Below are 24,754 nucleotides of genomic sequence, written 5' to 3'. Positions count from 1 at the left end.
AAAGAAAGGTGGTAGATATTACAGGAGAACATTAGAGTCTTTCTGCCTGCATATATGAAAATACATATACCCTGGCTTCAGGCTCCTATTCCTTCTACGTCTTCTCCCCTTGTAACAGTGGGGAAGTCAAAAATGCAACCTCTATTTGATTTTTCGTCTCTGGGTTTCCCCTACAGGAACTGCACAGACTTTGACTTGGATACAATAATAATGTATAATAATGTAGAGTTTGGTTTTTTTTTTACCTCTTTCCCTTTGGAGAAAGTTTCACCAGTAATTGTTTCTACTTCACCTCAAAAGCTGCTAACAGTAGCATTTTTGGAAGGGAGTGGGACAGCTATTTCTGTGTATAAATATCAATAGCAAGTCTAGAAAGACCTCACTACTTGCTATATAGCAGGTGATTCATGTTATACCTTAACGTTTCTGGGAGTTTTCCCTAATGCACGTTTACAGTGGAGTCATTTCAAGACACACACGTTGTTATATATATATATATATATACACACACACACATATAGACATAGACAACCCCGAAGCCCCCCCCCGGCCAGGCCCGCCCGGGGGACATCCCCCTCCCGCCGGCAGGTGGCGGTGTGGGGCCGGGCTGGGCGCCCCGCCCCGGCGCCCCGCCCCAGCGCCGCGCCCCGCCCCAGCGCCGCGCCCCGCCCCAGCGCCGCGCCCCGCCCCAGCGCCGCGCCCCGCCGCGGCCCCCGCTCCGCCGCGGCCGAGGGCAGCCCCGCCGCGGCCTGTCTCCCAGCGCTCCGGGGGAGGCCCCAGCGGAAAGAAAAAGGGGAGGGGATGTCTCTCTTTTTCTTCTTTTTCCCCTTTGTAAACTCAGTGAAGTTCGGGCGACTGGCCGCGGCCCTCCGCGCTGCCGGGGCTGAACCCCCCGTCGGGAGGCAAAAAAAATCATCTCGACCCAAGGCAGCGCTTACCCCTCCCAGCCCCGCACCCGCTCGGGTCCCGGGAGCCCTCGGCTGCCGGTGCCGGCGCTGGCCAGCTCCGCCGGGGGCCGGTCAGCTCCTCCGGGCGGCAGGAGCCGCCCCGTCCCCGCCATCAGGCAGCGCCGCCCGGGCGGCGCGGGGCGCGGGTGCCGGACCCTCTGCCGGGGCAGGAGCGGGGGCTCCGCGTTCCCCAGCGGCGGTCTGGGAGGAGGAAAAGCGGAGGGAGGATCCGCGAGGATCCAGGTAGATCCAGCTTTTACCGCTTACCAAAAGCCGCCAGCAGCAGGACCTCCGCCTCCTCCCTCCCTCCCTCCATCCCTCCCACCTCCTCTAACTCCCTCCCTCCCCTGCCCCTCCGCGATGAGAGACGGGCCAAGTCGGTGCGCGCCAGCCAGCAGCGATCTCTGCCGGGGGCAGGCGGATCGCTTTCATGTCGCAGGGTGACTGCTAGCCCCGCGGAGGCTCCGCCGGCCGGGCCGGGCTGGGGCTGGGGCGGCGGCGGGCGGGCAGCTGCCCCGGCGCCGGGGTGCCTGCCGGCGCGCCCCGCGGGATGCTGGCGGCGGGGGATGCGGAGCCGGCCGCAGACTAACATGGGGGGCAGCCACTCCCACAGGGCGCCCGTCTTCGACGAGAACGAGGACGGTGAGTGCGGAGCTGTCCGCGGTACCGCGCCCGCGCGCCCCGCTCGCCGCCGCCGTGTTGCGCCTGGGGGCCGCGGGCAGCACCCTCTGCCCCGGGCAGGCGCCTGCCTCCGCCGGGGAGCGGTTAGGAACAGATCCTGCGGCGGGCTGTCTGCTGTGGGGTGAGCTGCCCGGGGGAGGAGGAGGGAAAGCCCGCCGTTGTTCCGCCGTTCTCACCGCTTGCGTGGGTATTTGCTTTCAGCCGAGCTGATCTGAAGTCTAGCGCGGCGTCGCTTGGCGTTTAAGCACATGGCAGGTAACTTCAGACACGCGTTTATGAACGGGCATCGTTTGGGAGATGGATGCCCACTTTTTTGTTTTCATTTATAGTTGACTCTTTGCCCACCTGCCCATTTTAAACGGTGATGCCTCTCTCAGTCAGCATACTTCTTCCGCCACCTTTACTTTCTGAAACTTCTTTTTAGCTTGTTCTATTACTCTGAGGTTTTTCTCCCTGCCTAGATAATATGTCATAAGAAAGTGGATCTTGTAAAGTTTTTGGCAGGCAATGGAAAAGTTCGCATAAAATATGGCGTTTCCTCACTATTTATGCATTTCCATGTCATTTTCATAGGTAGACCATATTTAACCAGAGTTATGTGACTGTGTTTCAATTACAATCATTTTGGCTTTTGAAGCAAAGAGAACACTGCACTCTCAGGAACCACATATTTGTATATTATCACTAGAAGTGTTTTTAATGTTACTTATGGGATAGATGTTGTTGCCTATCTGGATGATTGATGCTTAATTTTGAGTATATTCCTTTCCCAGTAGTTCCCAACATATTTTAGTAGGGGGTGATTTTGTCTCGATAGACTATCACATTGCTTTGGCTTTCTGAGGTTCATAACAAATCAAAAACGTGTATGCTCTTCCCTGTATGTTCAGGACACATGGAGATACTTGTATTGTTTTGGTAATAGGGAGAAAATTTATTAAATGCATGCAAAGTGCTTAAAAGGGTGAATACGCATTTACTTGCATTTAAGACACAGTTATAATTCCCTATTCCTTGACAAAGCTTGAAGAGGTATTTGATGAGGTTTGGTTTACAAGACCCCGTTGTTTGTGTGGAGAATGGGACAGATTATTTACTATTTGTGTATTGTGGGGCAATAGCTGTGATTTTCTTGTACTGATATAAAATTTCAGTCATTTACCATAGGTGATGCTATGCAAACAAATGAGAGAGAAAGAACTCACACACACCCCCCACACCTCCCCCCCAGGTAAAATCTTGATCATGCGCAATTAGTCTCGTAAACCTTGAGGTAACTCACCAAGAAATACCCAAGAGTGAAAGCATGGTGTCAATCTTATCTATACGGCATAAAGTAAAAAAATAGCCATGTCTTTGCCTTTGTAAGACTTGTGATTGGGCTCTTGAGTTAGCAGTTTCCATGAATTATTACCACTTTTTTTTTCCATGAGACAAGGCTGTGGTCAGTTTCTGGACAAAACGAACAAAGTTCAATAGTAAATTACTGCAGAGAAGACTTCATGCCACTTAGTTCTTTTTCCCTCGGGAAAACATTTCTGTAATGCAGCCATTATTAATACCTAATTAAAAAAGCACATAAAGTATTTATGGATTTCTATTAGGTCATTATTTATTCTTTGCCTGTTTGGTTTTTTTTTTTTCCATATGAATGTTCCTAACATCATCTCTTTTTTTCCTCTTAAGATATTATGCTTAGCACAACCATCTAGTACAGAAGAGTCCATTGCTTTTGAAACAATAACCTATTCCCTATACTATCTACAAATCATTATTCAGGATGGCATTTTCCCAAGTATCTAAATAATATAGGAAAATATCTCCTCTTTGAAAATGTATCTTAACAAGGTTTAATCCAAAATCAAGCTGTATTTCATATTCCCACTAGTAGCTACAAGAGTCACTATTTTCCACAATAATGGACTCTATATGAAATTAAAAAAAAAAAAAAGCAAAAGTGAAAGTATAGCAAGAGAAAGTAGGTTTGTTTCTTGAGATGGTATAATTTTGCTCAAGAATGACAATGCTTATCAATTCAAAGAGAACCGGAATAAATGAGTTGTGTATGAATATGTAGGCATAGTAGAAACTAAACTATTTAGTGTCTTGTGTGTAATGTCACAGCTGCCTTTTAAAATGAGAAAAATGGGCAGAAAAAGTATTGTCATTTTATGTTCATACGTGTTAATGATGGATGTAGAATAAAACATGAATTTTGGAAGAAGAGGTTTAAAACTCTTTATTGTCACTTTGAAAATTGATATCGTAGATCATTATTCAGTGTACCACTTAACAAAGAAATATATGGAAATAGCACATGAAGAGCACCCAGGTACTGCCTGACGAGCCTATAGAGTATCTGCTCTAGAGTTACAACTCATGATTTCTGTCTAATGAGAATAGGTGTTGATCCTTTGAGTAGACCTAAAAACTGTAAGCTGTGTGTAGACTCCCCACCATGCTTAGGATAATAAAAAATGATCCAGCCAGAAGGCTGGGCTACAAGCTGTAAATCCCCAGTTATCACAGACAGCATAACACATCATTATAATACACTGATCTTTTTAAAGGCCATAATACATACAATTTTTAAACTAGCTATATTTGTTCTCTATGTTCTATTTTTATTAGAAGGATCTTCCAGAACTTCACTCTTTGAATGGTTAGAAACATCTGTTTTCCTGATTAAATGATTCTTAACCTATTTATAAGATTTATGTTTATTTCAACTTTTTTGTTAGCTTAAACAGCCCTCCACCCTCCATGATTACTCCAGTGCATTGATAGACAGCAAAAATGTCCCCTCTTACTTTTTGATTTGTAAGAAAGTTTCTTCTAGTTTTCTCTTATTTCTACTGCTTTTTCATTCCCTGTGCCCCTCATCTGCATGCATTTGGACCTGTCTTGGTTGCACACAGATAACCCAGATTATACAAGAATTGCAGTGAGTTTTCACCAGGACCTTTTGCTGGAAACAATGCTTCCTGATCTCTACTGGAAATAACTTTTCTTGGTACAGCCTATAACTACATATGCCCTTTTCATGGACATATCATGTGGATAGTTCAGTCACCATGTGATCAGTTAGCCCACCAGCGCCCTGTTCAGTAATTTCCACTGACAAGCTCCAATCTACAGCAGAAATTTTTGGTGTTCCCATGTACATGACCTCGCATTTTGCATGACTGAATTTCGGTCCATTTCTATTGTTTGTATTCTCAAAGATGATCACCCACTTCTTTCCTTGTGATTCTCCATTACTTTACCAATGTTTTGTATTATCTCCACTCTCATCAGCTCCATGCCAGTTATCAAGTCCACTGAATATTTTGTGTAAATATTCAGCTGGATCCTTTCCAGACTTCATCTCCTTTGCTGTTAACCCCCATCAGCCTCATAATTCCCATTTCAAAATAACATTTTTTCCTGTGTTACCCACCTTGCGTTTTGCCAGTTAATCCTCACCTTGTTCAGCTTTGCTTATACTTTCTTATATATCACTTCACTGAAATTGAGAAAAATGAAATCTAAGCCAACTCTACCATCTACAAAGTAAGTTTTTCATCAAGGAAAAGTACCTGATTACTCTTTCGCAAACAACTTCTGGTAAACCCATGCTGTATTTATCTCATTTTTTCTTCCTAGCCTAGGTTAAAGCACAACAACAGCTGGGAAAATCCAGTGGACAGAGTCCTTTGCCAGAGTCTTCATACTCTGGCTAAAGAAGCTCAATGGAAAAATATGTTTAATTTCGTGATTTTCATTGCTGTATAGGTTGGATAGACAACTAGGTCTGGTGTAGCAGCATTGCTACCTCTAATCAAAGTTAGATAATTTAATGGCATGGAACTATAACATTTTTTCAGACATTCAGAAAGTGTTTTCAAGCTAGATACTACGCTAATTGTGTAGTCAATTCAGCACTCAGGTAAAAGGAAAACAGTTTCATTTTGGTTAATACTGCTGAAGCAAAGGAACATTGACTCTCTTTGCCTCGAATATTTCCTATTCTCATAACAACTATCCTCTCCTGAATATGTGTATCCAGGACTAATATCAGGAGAGCAAAGGAGTACATCTTTCCTCATGTTCAACTCTTCAGAAACAGCAATAAATTCACAAGAATGGCAATAGAAGGGTGAGGGGAATACTCACCATTGGTAAATGTTATTTGCAAATTCTCAGTAAATATCATAAGTAACAAATATGTTAGCAATAGCCTGGTGATTGTAAAGAGTATCTTTTAATGCTGGATTTGTTTGACTGTGCTCTGTTAAAACTTCAATGATATTTAACAGGTGAAAGTGAAATAGCAGAAGAGAGTCATTTAGGAAAGAGCTGACTCAGGAGAGATATTACTACTACCAAATAGTAATAACATATTTGCCTATATTGTGGTGGAAGATACAGAAGAAAGGATAAGAAACAAAAGTGTTAGAGGCTAGAAGTTGGTCTTGTGAAGTGATATGGCAGTTGTATTTGATTATTTAGGGCTTAAAAAGTCAGTTTTCCTACAGTTACTTTTAGAAACAAGTACACTGAACTTTTAAAAAGCTTTTTTTTATTTTTATAGTGCATGACTTTACATTTAAAGCAAATATGTATTTCCAAAGATCCTTTCACTGAGCATCCTGAAGCTATAGAGCTTGAACACTCCTTTGCGGAGGTCAGTGTGACATGCTGTGCTTCAGTACGGTACTCTTGTATGACGGAAATGAGGCATAGCAACATGCCTTGGCTTATTTCTACGTGGCCAGTCCCTAATTCACTGTAGTGCTTATGTATCTACTTAACTTCAAGGAAGTCCCACGGCTTTGCCTGAGTCATAAGGCTTCATTCTGCTGTAGTGTCATAACTACAGAGCTCAATGGAAATCTCATGTATGAAGAATACAGCATCCGTCCTCTGGAGTTGTAATTTTAAATTGATTTCTACCTCTCCTCTTTAGAAAAGCCTTCAGCTTACATGAAGGATTTTAAATTGTTGGCGAGTTGCAGAAAAAGTCGTTATTAAATGACCAGCTGCTGAAAAGACCATCTTGTACTAAAAGCATAAAAAATAGACACAGATCCTAACAAAAAGGTCTGCAATTAATATGGGTCAGGTAGCTAAATTCAGCTAAATGGCTGAGTTTATATAAAGTGCAGTGGAAGCTGAAGATCTGTAAAAGCGACATAGGGAAAAATGACACACAAGGGTTTCACTTGGAACCAATTCAAAGCAATGGTTAAATGTCAAAATGAGTCAGATTCAAAATAGAGTATGCAGCGTCCAGTTATTGTCAGTGATATGACAGTGCTCATCAGCCTGCCGCCGCAAAGCTGTAACGGGTAATGTCTGAGGCAGTCATATAACAACTGCGAAGAGCTCGAATCACGAGGCTAGTAACATACTCTTTTCAAACTAATTGTTTCATAAAATATAACCCTACAGAACAGTTAAATAAACGGTTTAGAATCTAATTACCTTTTGTTAGTGAAAGCAGCAAATATAGGGTGTGATTAATATTTCTGCTGGATTTGGTTTGTTCATGCAATTTCTATGGTGGCTTACGTAGCATTCTACTTTTTCCTTCACAAAGATGAATATTCCAATTCCCTTTTAGAACTGGATTGGGTAGGAATACCACATTGTGACTTAAAAATTCTCTAAGGCTGTTCTGTGTCAAAAAATGGATAAAACACAGCTGTTGAGGGCATTATTTTATACTGGATATCAAGGTTTTAGATAAATAAGATCCAGACCATTGGATTTTTATTTTTTGTTTTATGACCATGTTGAATTATATACAATTTTGTTTTCCATTTATTGAACTTTAGACATGAAGTCATCATTATGTGTATTGCAGTATTCATTTCAGAAACCCTAATGCTAGTGTCTGTACAACACAGAACAAAATAGTGATCAGTGTTGAGCTTGCAGGTACAGCATGGTATGAGACAGTAGGAGAATATAGACAGAAAGGAGAGCACAGGGGAACAATATGGTAATTCCAGGCAGTCACAGAGATACCAACTGCCAAACTGTTGTCAAGAGTTTGCATGGTCTGTGCCAAAAGACGTTCAGGAGGAATGTCATGGCATTGCAACCACCATCAGCCATTATCCTCCTGACTCAGTCTTCTTAAAGCTTTGGTACAATGTACACAAATAGTGTGGACCTCTTCAGACACTGAATGATAATTATGGGTGAAGTTTAATACTAGATCACGGATTTCCCTTTTCTACAGGGAACTCTAAACAAAAGCATGATGAATCTGGCACTTCCATCTTAGCTTCTTGCTCCCTCAAATGAGCTGCATCTCTGTTCCCCCATTTGACTGTCCTAGAAATGTTGTGCAATATCTGATTTACCTCACACTGTCAGGATTAGAACCAAGACTCTTTCAAAGGACAGCTGAAGTATTTTACCATTTTATTTTACTTTACCATCATCCAGATTCAACAAAATCTCTGCCAGCAATGGCTTAAAGATGGACCAGATGAATTTTCAAGATCCTTCCTAAACATATTTTCCACAATTCCAAGATTTACTTTTCTGCTTTGGTGGAAACATCCTTGTCAGGACCTCTGTCTTAAACAAAGGCATCATGTAAGTCTTTGCTGCTGCTTTTGTAGCCTTCCAGAATTTACCTAAGTGGCTGGCATGGCACCTACCTCTAAGAGTGTTAAGGAATTTCTTGGTGGCTTGTTATCTAGGAAGTGTAAGTGCTCAGGAGAGGTAACATTTAACCCATGTTGCTATGTGTGTTATGTAGTGTGCCTGGATGTCAAGATAGGCTTTTTGGGTAACTAAGTATAAATAATTAAAAGCTAAGCAAACATAGAATCATAGAATCATAAATCATTAAGGTTGGAAAAGACCTCTAGGATCATCTAGTCCAACCATCAACCTAACACCTCCATGCCTACTAAACCATGTATCAAAGTGCCACATCTACACGTTTTTTGAACTCATCCAGGGATGATGACTCCACCACCTCTCTGGGCAGCCTGTTCCAATGCTTGACCAGCCTTTCAGTAAAGAAATTTTTCCTAATATTCAATCTAAACCTCTCCTGATGCAACTTGAGGCCATTTCCTCTCATCCTATCGCTAGTTACTTGGGAGAAGAGACTGACACCCACCTCACTACACCCTCCTTTCAGGGAGTTGTAGAGAGCAGTAAGGTCTCCCCTAAGCCTCTGCTTCTCCAGACTAAACAATCCCAGTTCCCTCAGTTGCTCCTCATAAGACTTGTTCTCCAGACCCTTCACCAGCTTCATTGCCCTTCTCTGGACACGCTCCAGCACCTCAATGTCCTTCTTGTACTGAGGGGCCCAAAACTGAACACAGTATTTGAGGTGCGGCCTCACCAGTGCCGAATACAGGGACACGATCACTTCCCTAGTCCTGCTGGCCACGCTATTCCTGATACAAGCCAGGATGCTGTTGACTTTCTTGGCCACCTGGGCACACTGCCGGCTCATGTTCAGCCGGCTGTCGACCAGCACCCCCAGGTCCTTTTCTGCCAAGCAAGATAAGCTTAGAGACTCCTATCCGAGATCAGGGAAAACTCTGAATGTGAAATAAACTGTGAGAAAACAAGATTATTGTGTAAATCTCAACACTATTGCTTTTGCAACCACTCCTTTACAAATTCATAAATTGTCTCCCATCCCTGCCCACACATGTTTCTTGCAGTGAAAAGGTAAGGCTCTGCTCCTTCAGACATGCTGCTGGGGTTTTCTGTGCCAAAAGAGTAGGCTTTCAGAGAGCTGGGTTCTACAGGACAGGAGAAGCCGAATGGTGGAAGAAACAGCACACTGAAAAGTAAATGCTTGGTTTTCCCATGGACGAATGGTGTCCAAATGTACAGAGATATTAAACTGACTCTACTCCTCAATATTGGCTTCACTTCCAGTAGAGTTCAAAAGATCAGCCTTTCACTTCTGCCAAGGAGATTGTGAGGCTGGTGGCACTCACTCCCCTCTGACACCTTCCCACAGAACAAGGGGGAACAGGTCTGTCTCTTCCCCTCGGGCTCCAGTGTGACATCCACTGGGTCATTGATAGCATGTGGTATGAAAGTGAAAGAATTCCTTGATGTGGATGTGTGGATGTGGGTTACAAAGCTAACAGAAATGTGGGAATGCAGTTTTTTGTGAACTGTGAGTAACACACTGTCCAGTAAATGGAGGAAGTTCAGCCCAGAATCAAATGTTGCACCTGACTGAATTAGAAAATGACTGAGAAAATCTTTGGAAGAAAAAATAGTAAGGAATTATGATCTAGCTCATAGATACTCAAAGAAAGTAGGTCCTATCCTACCAGGACTGTCTTTGTACAGTCTCTTCTGAATGTGGTCAAAAGAATGAAGAAGGAACGGGTTTTGTTGGCCAAGCACAAGACTTTTACTTTTTTCTAGCTTCCTCGTAAAAGAGCAAGGCTGGGAAAGCAGAAGCAGAAACCATCCTGATGCAAAACCTAGTGGGCAATGACACCTGGGACTGAGCACTGAAGGGTGGAGAAGAGGAAAAGATTGTCAAATTCATTTTGGAGGTTTCACAGTATTTCAGCTTAGAGTGAGCTAATGCTGAGATCGTGGAAAGGTGTGGAAGAGAAAAGGTTGCTACTGAGATCAATCAATACAAAGCAAAAATTTCTGAGAGGATAGTCAAAGGAAAAGGACAACTTAAGTTCAGCCTGGTAGTGGAGTTCCACAGTATCCTATCATGGTAAAACATGTTAGGGGAAGGGACAAAAAGTAAGGGACTTATCCACCAAACTTAGCAGGAGAGGCATGGACTTTCTGGAGGAGGAAGAGCAACAGTAATAAGCAGTGTGCACATCAGGGGACCTGATCTCTCTTGAGCACAGTTCTGCTTAATTTCATGAACTAGTTAAATCGATTACCTTCAACTACATTACTTACTGCCTAATGTAAGCCTATGTTGAGCTGTTGCTGAATTTGCTGTTGTACTTGTGAACACTGTATACGTGTGTATATGTAAGCTTCCCTGCAATAGGAAAAAGATTATTATTCTGCAAAGATCAAAAACTTGTGCTAGTAATAAATGTTTTCTTAACCAGATCATATTCTGAGTTCCCTTGGACTCAACCGCAATTTGGCATGAGTAACAAATACAGGGTGTTTGCAGAAACTGAACAGGCAAATGTCTTAATTTTTTTCTCCTTTGGTTAAGGAAGAACAAAGTTGGTTTACTCTGCGAGGTTCAGTCTCTAATACATTAACTGTTTTGAAGAATAACACTGGCTTTTATTTGTTTGGATTTGATCCCAGGAAACTACCTCCTTTATCAGAAATGCTTGTTCATAACATATCAAATGCCTGCAGTATCTTCAGATGAGCACTGATGAGGCCCAAGACGCCTACACCTTCTCAGTACAAGAGGAGGTTGGGTGTTAATACATTTATCAGGACATAGAACTGATTCTCTTCATACAGTATTTTGTGGAACATCCTTTGACTTAATTTTAAACTCTTAGAAATGAATGTTATGCTGTATAAATGATACATCATGTGTATACAGTACAACATTATACTGTACACTTCAAGTTCTTACTCTTTGTCTAATGTAGTAGATGGGCTTTTATTGTACTTCCTCTATGCAAAGCTTTTTTTTGATAGATACTAGTACTGTACCTTTATAAACACAAATTTCTGGAGAAAAGAGGAAAGAACAAAGGCATCTATTGCTTCACTGGTAAGTACTACCAGGTTTTCCCTTTCAGATTCCTCACTTACCAGAATCTGACAAATATAATGAAAGTGCAGCATGTGACCTGTTTTCAGGTTGCCCTCAGGAAAATCTTAGTGTTATATATTGGCCTATTCCCTTAGGCAGTCAGCATTCACCTGAAGTGGCCAGCAACAAGGGACTCTAAGAGTAGGGGTGTACTTTTGCATCACAGAAACAAGGACTTTCTTCCTTTTATTCCCAAATATGTTATTTTCCACCTGAATAACAAGAAGACTTGTTTAAACTGGAATAATCTCTCACCTGATCAATTTGACCTAATCTTTAGCTTCCTTAATTTCCACATTTATTCTTATTAACGTGTGTATTTTCATAAGTAAATGAAACATTCTGAACAGACAGGCTAGGATTTGTGAGGCAATTGGACAGTTTTGTTTTTAACCACTGGAAATTTGAACTCTTTAAAAAATGTTCATAAAAATCTGATGTCTCTTCTTAAATCACCGCCTCAGTTCTAGAGCCTGTCAACTTTCTCTGTTTTCCAATCTGGCATTCTTTGTCTCTCAGGAAACCTAGCAGTATGCAACCAAGGAAAGCTAACTGGAGATTTGGCCCTTAGGGCCATAGGTTAGTGGTGGACTTGGCAGTGCTAGGTTTATGGTTGGACTCAATCATCTTAAAGGTCTTTTCCAACCTAAATAATTCTATGATTCTATGATTTCAGTTTATTTCACTTGTATTCAGTCCACCAGGGTTCTTTTTTCAGTTTTGCATATGATTAGTTTCTGGTATAACTAATGGAACATTCTTTCTATCTATAATCAGTTTTTCTCCTACACCCCTTTTCTATGATCCCTGTCAGAGGTCTTGACACAAGAGCATCAAATTCTGTAATACTTTTATTCTTAGAAATGTTGTACCCTATTTTCTGACATGGTTATTAAGTGCAATATAGACACATAAGTTACTTTCCTTCATTCCATAATTAAGACATAGGCATTTTCCTTTTAAATTCAAGGAACCCTTCTTAGAAAGCATTACTAGAGTTGGTGGCAGCCTATTATGCAGGTTTTTAAGGCTTTAATGAGAACTAAACATAGTTGATGAATCTGAAATTTATTTCCCAAATTTTATATCCCCATAAATATTTTCTTCATAATATCATATCATAATATAAAAATCTGTATTTTACATTTCAGTAATCCTTTTCTACATTTTTCTATCTTGAAAATGTTTGTTTTGGATATATTCATCAAATCTACCCTACAGTTACTTTATCTGACTCAAATTTAAATATGAATTAAATTTGTGCTTTTTAGCTTCCTACTTCTATCTGGCAATATTTTCTTGCTTTTGAGTTTATCTCCACTTTCTCTCTCATTTTCTCTCTTTCTTTCTTTTTATTTTAATCCCAGTTCTTTGAAGTTTGGAAACTTTTAGATAAGTTCTACAACTGATGTACTTTTCTGCCCTGCCATTTTTAGCTTGGTTTGATAGTGAATGAAAGAGGGCACTGGATTTGTCATTGCATTACTAACACCGTTCTGTGTAAGAAAGACTTGTGTTAAGTAAGACAAATATACTACGAGGCAATATACTGCAATGGACAAAAAATATTTTCCTTCTTTTTCCTACTTTTGCAGTGATAAGGGAACACCTGCTGTTCCTTATTTAAGATCTCAAAATGCAAACTAAGTTAATCCTTCCAGTAATTATTATTTCCTTTTGATATTGTTCTGCCTCCCTTGCTGAGTGATGAAAACTGTTCTTAGCAACCCTGTTAAAACAGAGATGCAATATAATAACAAAATCACCATTAGCCTCCTGAGTGCCCTTCACACCTTTCTGAAACTATCCTCTGATTCCCCCTGGATTGTTTTCACATTATGGTATGAAGATTGGTTTTATGCCTTTTGGGGTTAGGTTTAGAAAAATCTTTGTCCAAGCTGTAAAGCCTGCAAACTGTTTTGGGGCAATACCACATCTTAGACACTGTGATCTGCTACACAGGGCTTGAAGTCAAAGAACAAAAACTAATCAAAAGATCCTTTCTGAGAAGTAGCAAAATTTATTACTTTAAGTCCAGCTTCATATTTGGCTGGTTTAGCCTATGGAAACTACAGAGCTAGCTACACACTTTTATGTGCAGGGCATTGCTATAAAACAAGAGTTAGCCTTTACTGAGATTGATTTGGATGTAATGGGAGGAACAGACTAGCCAGAAGCCTTTTGCAGGTTCACGAGATCCTTCTCTTCCCAGCCTTGACATGTGATTTTTCAGCAACAGTATGCCAATTATGCCACTATTTCCAACTCTTTTCCAGCCCAGTGACGTGTCTTTGAGGTCTTTTGCAGAAGTTTTTAAGATAAACTATTAAACAAGATTGTTTTGTGGTACAAATTCTAATAACAGATAAAAATATATTAGAAAGAGAAATACATTTTTAGTGTGAAATTCTCCGCAAAAATCTCAGTGTTGAAAGACTTTCTTGCAGGATCTATTGATCGTCTGTTAAACAAAAATGTCACCACTAAGTGCTGTGAGATTTTGCTGGAAAAGAGTCATAGGGTAGAGAACTTTTCCCGGTAATCCAAACTTTCCGCAGGGCAATCCTTGTTCTTTTGGAGTTAGGGAGCTCTCTATCGATGAATGGGAGAAGAGAACAGCTAGAGAATAGCTGCCCAGGCAGTTGTAAATGTTGGCTGTGGGAGGCAAGATGTGCAAGTGGAGCTCGTCTGGTGGCTAGGCAAATTCTAGCTGTTGCTAGGATAGCATCTTCTCTCTGAATGGCTTTTCACAAGGCTTTTCTGAGAGTGAGGAGAGGTTATGTCTGCTGTTTAGAAATGATTAAGTAATATGGGGCAGTGAAGAAATGCCATGTTTCCAGTGGTCTCAAACACTTACGCTGAGTGCTGCCCTGACTTCAGACCTTTGGTTGTCCTAAGCCAGGAGCCATCAGTCTCTCTCACAGCTGTCAGAGGGAGCACAGGCATGGATTTTAAATGCATTAATAGAAAGCAACCTTTTCAGTGTAGTTGCTGTACCTTACAGAGAAAAGATATTGCTTGTGGCATTCAGTTTTCTCATTGTTTCTAGTAAGATGCAGAGAATTTTGAATGCTTCCCTGGGAATACAAATGCTAATGAGTAACTACAGCTCTCAGCCTCCTAACCTTCCTCTGCTAGGTAGATCATATAAATCTTTTGATCCACAGACATATATGGATCAATGACATCCTGATGTTTTGAGTGACGGGATATCCTGCATGTTGCAAAGAACCTCCTGCAGTGCTACATGCTAATTTGGAAAAGAAAAATACAGCCCAGAAGACCACCCGGGAAAGACTGCTGATTACTGTCATGTGCAATATGTTTCTTCTAGTCTTTAGTGATATTAAGCTGATTTCCTGTCCTTTTTCCACCTGTATTTGTTGAATAACATAACAAAAAAAGAAAAAAAAAGAATAGACCTGATAGTGGGAAATAAACTTTTTTTTGCTATTTAGAAGATTTTCCATTCTCTACTGTGAAGAAACCAACTTCAATTATGTTTAATATTCTTTTCATAAACAGCCAGAGGAAGCTCTGATCTACTGATTTGCCATTTTATCCTGGTTAAGAAAACATAATACAGATACACATATACTTTAGAGAATAGTTGTCTCTCTCTTTCTTTCTCTCTATATATACATAGATAATTTTATACGTACTTTACTCTCGTCAAAACAAACGCAGTGTATATGGTAGGGAACTCTAGAACTGAGTCACCAATATTCATTATTTTCATCTAACATCTATAATTAAACTTATTTGAGATTCTGTTTCTGTGATTATACAGAATTGGAATAAGCACATTTAATACCACCGAATGTTTCAGGCATTAAGACTAAGAAACCTTCTGCTACATTGAGCAATTTTATCCTCTGCAGTTCACTATTTGTTTGTGCTTTGCAGCTAACAACTTCTGTTGTTAAAATTAGAAGTTATGTTCTTTCCATTAATATCTGTCAGCTACACACCTTCTACATCAAATGAATCTTTTTATTTATTCCTGTTGTGTGGTGATATAAGGTAAATCTTTGTAAGTTAAGTTGTGGCTTAGAGAGTCTACTGACCTTCTGCTGTTAATGTCAACCCCCGGCCATAATCTGGGAACTGTGGCTGGTCTGAAGTCCTCCTCCTCCCCTCAGTCACCTCTGTGCCAGCTGACATGAAAGCCTAGGAATGGAGATGAAGTGTATTTGGTTTTTTTTGTGAGTGTACCTATGTTTGCTTTGCTTTAAATATTTCATATTTCACTCCTCCTTAGCAGAGGATGGATAAGGCAAAGGCCCTGATTTCCTTATTCATATTTACTGTTTTCAGCAATGCATGGTCCTATCAGCTTTCGTGTAATTGCTTGTGGTGTGTAAATAAGCACACTTTTATCAGGCTGAAACTATCTTTACTTCATCACTGTAAGGATTTCCCAGAGGCAAGTAGTGCAATGATTAGAGAATAAGTCATCAGCTCCAAGTAAAAAGACTTCTGCAGTTAGGTGGCCATTCATTGTATGTACAGCAGTCAATCCATCTTTTTCAGTCTCAGTACCAAAACTACCAATTCCACCATTAAATATTTATCTGTAAACTTTGAGATGAATAAATTTGAGTTGCACTGGAATTCCGCAAGTTCTTTATGAATTAAATATAGCCGTTACTGTCGGGTCTTTCTTCTACCCTTTCTACACACCCTGAAGGAAAACAGTCACAAAAAGTGAAGTATCAAAATAGAAAGGTGTTTTAATGTTAACTAATAACTCAGGCTATTGCTTCATTTGAAGTTGGGAAAAATCCATCATGTTGGATCAACAAAAGTTTGGTCTTGAACGTGTAGGTAAGAAAACCTTTGGGAGACCTGCTTTTACTCCAAAATGGCAGACAAAGCGAAGTAATTCTTATGAAATTAAATGATTAACACAGTGAAACAGTAAGAATCCTAGCTAGAATCAAAAAGCAGCGTCTTTTTGGCTCCAGAAAAACAGAACTGTAAAGCTAGACTCAGGTCAGTCCCTCTGGAACCTCAGAGGTTTGGATTTGAGGCTCCATCCCTAAAATGGATTTTATTTTTTTTAGAAGTATAACTTATTTTTAAAAATTTACAAGAACTATGAGTAAGATGCAACTTGAGTGCTGAATTACATAGTGAAAGTCAGTTAATTGTGGATAACTCTAGGTGGGTTAAAGGATGGGGTTAATGGAGGAGGTCAGCCCTCTTAAAAGTAAGTTGTTTCTTTTATTTAAACAGTCAATGGAAATCTGGCTACTATAAGAGGCATCTAGCTTCTGCTGGACTTTGAGGTGCTTCTTTGTGGCCAGGCAGTAATGGAATACTTGCAATTTTCTTTAACTCTTCTTTGTGGGAGCACTGGCACTTAAATGTACTCACCATATGTGCTGCTAATTTAATTAAGCACTGCCTTTTTCCATAATGAGAGGCAGCTTTTCCTGTTTCCAGCTCCCATACTACCCTCAGCTACTGCTGTGCAACCTTACAGTTGGATCCCACTACTGTAAAACCATGGCCCAGGGTGTAGCTCTGGAAATGCTGCTGTGCAGCAGGAGCAGGCAGGGTGCAGCTGCCCTGTCCCCAAGCCAGGCGAGCCGAGCAGGTCAGTGACAGTAAGTGGAGTCAGCCAAGATCCAGAGCGTAGCTGAAGTGCATGGCCAGGCACAGATATATTTGCAGTCTAGCTCGGGTGAGGACTGAGCTGAAGCGCAGCTCAGCAAAGCCATGGCAGGTCCCAGCCAGACTCGTCGTGGCTCTTTCTCACACAGCTCATTTCATAGCAGCCTGATCCAGGCCTGAGATGCAATGGGGCTCCTGAGTCCATGGGCAGCGTGGTGGTGGTGATGCAGGGGATGTTGGTCATGGTTAGCAAGGCCAGTTAGTGCCTTCAGAGCCCTGAAAGATACAGGTTGTTTTTCAAGTTGATACTTGTGGCTTTTTGATGAGGAAGAGCCATGAGACGTAAATGCCTGGACATCTTCAGAAACGATCCTTAAATGTTCTTGAAATTCTTGCAATTTTGATACTATTTTCAAATCCCAAAAGATAAACCAGACCTGGACAGCCACATTTATAACATGCAGGTTTGCCTGCTTCTTTTGGAAGTTTTTTCCTGGGAGAACATCACTGCTATCAAACTGATGAGCTTTAATCTTACAATGACAAATGAAAAACCAGCCTACTGCTCTGCACTTCAGGCACGCTTCTGCTGCAAGTTAGAACTGGCCTCATTCATTTGAAGCCCATGGGGTTGGTTAGTTTAAAAACACTAAATGGGAGGCAATCCCAATTGAAATGTGAATCTTTCTGACCCTTTAGTGTCCTTACTTGCCCCCAGGGTTTCATTTGTAGTTGTGGTGAAAAATAGAAGAGATAATTCTTCCAGTTCCAATTTTGGAGATGTGCTCCTCATCTGTTGGGATCTGAATTTAGAAGGAAAAGAGGAGATACTTTGTCTAGGTGTTTGGGTAAAATCCTATTCATATGGCTCCCTAACCTCCCATTAACATAGCACGGAGACTCATTTTCTGAAGTCCTACTCTAAGAACAGTGGTCTCAGAGCTCCCACCCAAAGAAGCCTGAAGCAAAGAGGTTTCTTAGCTCCCCTCTGGCATGTTTGGCATTGCCTCCACGTGGATAAGATTGACTGATGCCTCACTGAGGATTTTGTTGGTAACTTCATTTAAAGAATTTTCCTTCACCTGAGGATCATTCTGGTAAATTTTATTGTAGGAGAAAACAGTTTGGTCCACTGAAATCTGACATTTTATTCCCATAGCAACTTCCCTCAGAGAGCCTTCCAGTTCAGTTATTAATGAGGTTATTCTCATAGTAACTCTGAAGGAGGTGAATATTCCCACTTTCTAGCTGAAAAAGATGCTTCATAGTCTATTATGTGTTTCCTGATCTCACAGGGAAGTCTATTACAGTTAAAGTGGAATTTAGACTTTCTGTGTTTTAGCAACATATTTTCTTCAAAGAGTATCTTTTCTGTTGGACATACCTGTCAACCTGTTTCTCCTTGCAATAGATTTCAGAGTTTCTTTTTGTCAGCTCATTCATAAGTAAGCAACATCATCGATCAGAAACCCTCTTTTCTCAATATAAGGCAGTTATGTTTTGTCACTTATGAAAGGTCTTAAAGGCACTTTACATTTGAGCAGGTCCTGAAACTTTTCTCCTTATTTTCAATGTCAAGTTTACCCTTTGAAAGAGCTATGAACAGCATGGAGACTTGCAAAGGCTTCCCTGCTATTGACTGGCTGTGATAAGGTCTAGTACCTCAATTCAGTTGTTCCTTGATGACTGTTGATGTTTCCAGTGTTGCCACTAAGTTAATAGCTTTTCTGAACCAAACCTCTGTCCTGTCACAAAACAAAACTGTTTTCATAGCAACAAAAAGGGATCTTTAATTAAAACTTTCACTGATCTTAAAAAAAAAAAGAAATTCGCTGACTTGTGAGTTTATAATAGAAAAATTCTATAAATTACTGCTTTATAATAGGATACATGGATGAGTGATTAAGATGATATCAGAAGTTCCAATTACTTTCCACTAAAACAAGTTAGTCTATGCAAAATAAACCTTTCTACTAGAAAATATGTTACCTGAATGCTGTATGCTAACAGAATGTAGATGCAGCTAAATCAGTTGCAAAGACCTTCTGTTATGGTAAACTAACCTGAAGATTTGACACTGCCTAACTGAATCTTAATGATTTTGATGTGGCAATGAGGTCAGGGTTATGGACTTAAGTCAGTTGCATTTTTATCCAATGCACCAAACCTAATAATAACCTAATAATTTCAGTTCTTCATGTCATGCAGCTTCAGTGCAGCCTAACTGGAGAATCATGTGCTTTCACGTGGCCAGTCACAATGAATCCCGTGCACAAGAAGTGAACCATCTCTACAACACTAATGTGTAACTGTTTCCAACTACCACCAAATCTTTTCTGGCCTTTAGGCTTGTGTGGTTACCCAGGCCCTGGCCATTGACAGACACCAATGATGGCTATGTAGCAAAGGTGAGAATTTTTACAACATTTCAGTCCATCCTGAGGAAACCTGACTTCTGATGATATTGTTCATAGGACTGAATTATACACCGTATAACTCAGTCCACACACAGTAAAATCCCTGATCAGTCGTTACAGGCTTTTCACAACAGTCTGTGGCTATTTGCTGCTTGTTGAAAAATAGTAGTAGATTTAGCAGTGCAAATTCCTTTCACTTTTCTGTTAAAACTAAAAGTGAAAGCCCCTGTATTTGAAGTCCAGTTATCTTTTTAGCTTAATGAATGGGTGATTAACCAATCATCATAACAGGAGACTAATGAGATGTGGAGAAGGGCTGCTTTAAAATAATGCTGCTGAAGGATTACACTAAACTGACCCACGCAAATCAAGACCATCTAGGCTGATAGCCCATCATCAGCACTCAAGTTCTTGCTCTCAGTCTATGGTACCGCATTACTATTTTCAGATTGACCAGATCAGTGCCCCTCCACCTCCATGGGCATGGAAGTAGCATTAGAAGAATCTCTTGCCTGGGGTTCCCCTACAAGGGGTCAGCTCTGCACAGTTCTCTCTTTAGTCACAGTCTGAGTCTCTTTCCCACTTCGAGTCTGCACTACGCTGTAGTTCTACCTCTTTCTGAACTTGTTGATGCCTTTTGGTTTAGATGATATCCTGGGGCAGGAATTATTAGAAATTGAATTGCCTTTTTGCAGTATTAGCCTCCATTCATGTTTGCCACTATTGTATTTTGTCTATTTTTCCTTTTAAGCTGTCTCAGCTGCTGCTATTTTAAATCTGAGGTACCTGTCAAGGGAGCTTCACCTTGGTTATTGCCTGTAGCATTAGTCATCATCAGGATTTCTGAAGACCTTGCATTATCCCAAAAAAAGACAAGTAAAACGTATCATCTTCTGTGCTAATTTTTGCAGCTCACATCATCAATGGTGACGCTAAACAGATAGTCATTCTTTCCTGTTTTATACTGTACTGCCCATGAGGACATGTTGTCAGCTTGGGCTTGATCCCTACTAGATTGTCCAGCTGACTTTTTGCAATGACAAAACACATTTCATGTTCCTTGTATTTTCTGCCTAGGTGTTCCAGCTCTATTTGACCTTTTTTGGTTTATTAATAAGAAACAATTTAAAATTCATTAGTTTAAATGAGTGACTTTGCCTTCAAATAATAGCAGTTGTATTTTAGATTGTATTAGCTCAAATCTTTCTGGCATAGGATGTTTGTTATTATTCCTACTTATTTTCAGTTGCCTTGGTTGCCTTCCTGGGATTGCCATCGAGGTCAAAAGGCCTGCTTAGCAGATCATTTTAAATTTGTCTTTACCTTTATCGCCTGTGCTCACTTATGCATGAGGACAAAATGCAAGTATTAGAGTTAGTATATTTTAACGGGACAGGGATCAGTGTTTGATCTCTACTTTGATATGAAACAATTTCTGTAAAAATAAAATACATAAACTCTGTACTAAAAAGTACTGTAACTCCCCTATGAAGGTGACTATCTCATTCTACTGCCCTTGAAACTAGACTTCTAACAAAACTAGCCTTGTAGGTTATCATCAGGAGTCACAATTAGCTTAATCCAATCTAAATGTCCATACTGCCACCAAAAGGGGTGCTCCTGCTCTCCTCTCTGTTCCTGCTGCCTGCAGCGTGCCAGAGATGGTGTCCATGTGATTGCCTCATTTTCTTGTCAGGTTTTCAAAGAGCAAGTCTTTTACCTGGACAATCATGTGCTCTTATTGCATCACATGACAAAGACTGTAAAGAAGGGCTAAACCAGTGTCGGTGAGGTGGTCTTAGAGAGAAGTTTGTTGTGTGTGTAAGCTCTAAAGCATATAAGTTAAGCTCCTGATGTTGGGAAACATAAGTATTTTCTACTTCCTCTCATTATTAGGCTGTCTGAAAACAGAAATCTTTGCTGTGAAAAGCTAAAAGCAAAACGAAAAGTAATATTTCTTGAAACATTCTGATTTCAGCAAAAAACCACACACACTCCACATGGACACAGATAGACAACAATAATAGCAAACCGAAAATCTTAATGAATCAATACTGAGAAATTTTTCATTTCTGCTGTGAAGATCAGCGAAGACCTTTTGATTTTGTAATTCTTTCACTTCCTTCTCCAGTGGATAAGAGGTAAAATGAAAAGCAGGCACAAAGCAAAAAGATGAGAAGGACCCCAAATCTAGATAATTTTCTGTTTGCTTTCATTGGAGCTGAAATCAAATTCTTAATCAAAAGTTGAGAACTTTCATATTGCTTTGTATCCTTCAGATTGACATTTTTTATTTAAAAGAGTAATTTTTTTCCTCTCATCTCTTCCTACATTTGCCCAAGCAAACCATAGCAGGCAAAAACTTGCTTTTCAATTACTGTCTTTTTTCCAGCCACCTCAGAGTATCTGTGTATGCCTCTGAAACAGAGTAACCTGTCTGAAGATCACAGAGGCAGCACACTAAACTCTCCGATTATGAATTTTTGTGGTTAAATTTTGGACTAGTTTTAAAGAGGCATATAACCAAGAAAATTGACTTTACTTTTTACTCTAATGCTCTCAAGAAGGACTGTGGGAGAGATATGCAGTCAGAAGAGCTCTTCTGATCAGTACGGTTAACCTATGCCAGTAAACACCTATTCATGCTCCATCCTTCAGAAAGGAATAGCTAATTTCATCAAATCAGTGTTAAAATTCTTGTGGAGCAAAGCAACAGCCAAACATTCCCACACCTTCCACAGAGCAATAAACTTTTTCCCCCCCTGGGATAACAATCAGTTAGCTCAGTCCCTGGAGCTTCTGGTGAAGCCCTTATTAAGGCTACCACAGGGCAACCTTTCAGTAGACTTTTGGCAAAAATGAATGACAGTGTTCTTAGATCAAAATCCTACTGCAGTTTACAGCTATAAGACTTTTAGTGCTGACTTCAATGGCTTGTTGACAAGTCTCTGCTACCTGTAAATCCCTCCAGTGGCTCACAGAAGAAGACACCGACATCACTCAAAGCGTCAGGATGACTTTTCTTAGTTTTGTTTTGGTGGTGTATCTCAAATTTCTCAGAAGAGGTCTTGAGATTGTAGGATGGCACTCAGTAGTTTCAGTTTAAACTTCTCTCAAAGAAAAGTTGTAATGATTTGCAGCTTGTTCTACTTGCCCAAGGAGCAAACTTTGTTTTACAGGTTTCAGGTAGCTGCTTGATATATTTTTCAGACTAGATGTATTTAATGGCAGTATGATTTTATTTTGCCTTATTAGAGGTGTAAACAGCTCTAATTAAATTCATTTAATCTTGGGTTGAAAGAGATTCTTGTTTACGAAGGAGTTGCAGTTTCCTTGTGAATGCAAAATCACATCTTCATTTCTTTTGCAGCTTTTACAGAATAGCATTAGAAAAGGAATTATGTTCTTTTACAGAATGAAAAGGGAAGCAAAGTTTTGAGAATCAGTCCTAGCATCTTCTTCTTTAGCAGCTTGGTTGTTTTCAAACGTTAGTTTTCTTCAGGATTTCAAATTTATTTCTGGTGTGGCAACACATGCCTGTTTCTCTAACAGTGTAAATCATTAGCTGATTCACCAAATTCTTCTAGTCTGTTTTTATAGGATTTAGGAAAATGGTAAACTGTTGTAGTTTTTTCCAGTATTCATTTTAACTAATGCATTCAGAAAATTCCCCAGTCATTTAGGAAAAAACCCACACTTTTAACGATACAGTGTGAGGTGGATTTCACTGAATACAGTGTAGAACACTATGATGTTGACACTGCTTTTGATGAGCAAACTGTGTGTTATCTAAATATTCTGCAAATTTGATGTGTAGCTAAATTGCATGCGAAGTACTACCTTGTAGGAGGATTAACATAAAGAAGTAAGAATTCCTGTAATGCATCACAGCAGATGTTATTTAGCCCACTCTTTTATCTATGGTATCAGATATTTATTCATAGAATCTAGAAATAAGAGAGGTATAAAATTATACTTTTCCAATACCATAGTGCTGAGGTTTTCTCTCCATTTCTGGCAATCTAGAGAAGAGGTTGCTTCCACTTCATCATGTCTGAAAGGTGACATAGATGGGAAATAAGAAGGAACTCTGTCAATCTGTTTTGGTTTTTTTCTTTTACAGAAAAATATTAATTTCAGTAAAATTTCATTGAATTTTGGAACAGACTTTTCCTCTGAATAACGTTTTAATAATTAAACTTTTTGCCAAGTCAAAATGCCATTATTTTCCTTTACAAAAATTAAGCCTTATATTAGGAAAACAAAGCTGGTTTTGAAAGTTTGAATAGAATTCAAGTTTATCTTTTCAAACTGATTTCATTCTGGGTCAGTTCAAAGCTAGACTACATTTCTGTGATATGACATTTCTTCAAAGGTGTTGGAATCTGATACTCCTATTCCCTTCTGTAGATCCAAATCTTGTACCTGTTTACATCTCCCATAATCCAACACACCACCACCTCTGAGTTAACGAAGTGTGCATCATGCAAGTGCTATGGGTATACCTACATAAGGGGATATATAGTCCAGCCAACAACCTCATCTCATAGATGGACATACTCATCATCACAAGGAAGCACAGTGTAGTACTGAACTACTGTGAAAGAAACCACTTTGGATCAATCAAGACGTCTGAAATGAAAGTCTCTTGATAATGCAGAAATGTTTCACTTTGATTGAGGAAACTGAAGTATATATTTCCTTTTGTAAGATGGACATTATTCTGAACAACTTCTGGAGTTGCAGCAGGATGGAAGCTGATTACTGTTGTAATCTGCCTGTGATATTTTAAAATGGAAAAAATGGTATCAGTTCAAAATGAAATACTTTAGTTCAATTGATAAAGTAGGAAAATTACATTTTCAAATCAAGTCATAATTATTTTGCTCCATTAAGAGCCATACCTTTTTTTTTTTTTTTTTTTGAGTGTGAACTAATGTTCAAGTATCAGAACTTCCCAAGAGACAGGAATTACATTTTCCATATATTCAGTGTGCAAACATGATCAGATCGAAATGCATTTTAAAGTTCAAAGCAAAATTAGCTGAATTTTAAATAAAAATTGTTTGACATACAAAGATCTTAAATTCTTTCTAATTGCAAATAAACTCTGGATAATTATAAAAATTATTCACATAATAATTAGAAACAGTTTATATTGAGACTAAAATACTCATTCAGCTTGAAGAATTGAGACATTTCAATGCAATTTAAATGCAAAGCCCCTAAATACAATGATAGAAAACACCATGGTCCATCATTAATGAGACAAAACCAGCTCTGAAACTGCTTTTTTCTTGTCCTTCAGTTATGTAACTTTTTCTAATGAGTAGGTTCCCCAG

General features: G+C 39.8%; 1 protein-coding gene across 1 annotated transcript in view; it reads left to right on the top strand.

Annotated features, from left to right (window-relative positions):
- The first annotated feature begins 1,513 nt into the window (after positions 1–1,513).
- The window catches only part of STK32B (serine/threonine kinase 32B), a 180,752-nt gene continuing 157,511 nt past the window's right edge, over positions 1,514–24,754 (top strand). The window contains exon 1 of the mRNA XM_072861979.1: positions 1,514–1,589. Coding sequence (XP_072718080.1) covers positions 1,514–1,589 — 76 coding nt within the window. The remainder of the gene's footprint in view (positions 1,590–24,754) is intronic.

This window comes from Ciconia boyciana, chromosome 5, assembly GCF_034638445.1.
Source record: "Ciconia boyciana chromosome 5, ASM3463844v1, whole genome shotgun sequence".
Classification (NCBI taxonomy): domain Eukaryota; kingdom Metazoa; phylum Chordata; class Aves; order Ciconiiformes; family Ciconiidae; genus Ciconia; species Ciconia boyciana.
Note: the sequence above shows the minus strand (reverse complement) of the source record. Positions and strands in the feature narration are given on the sequence as shown.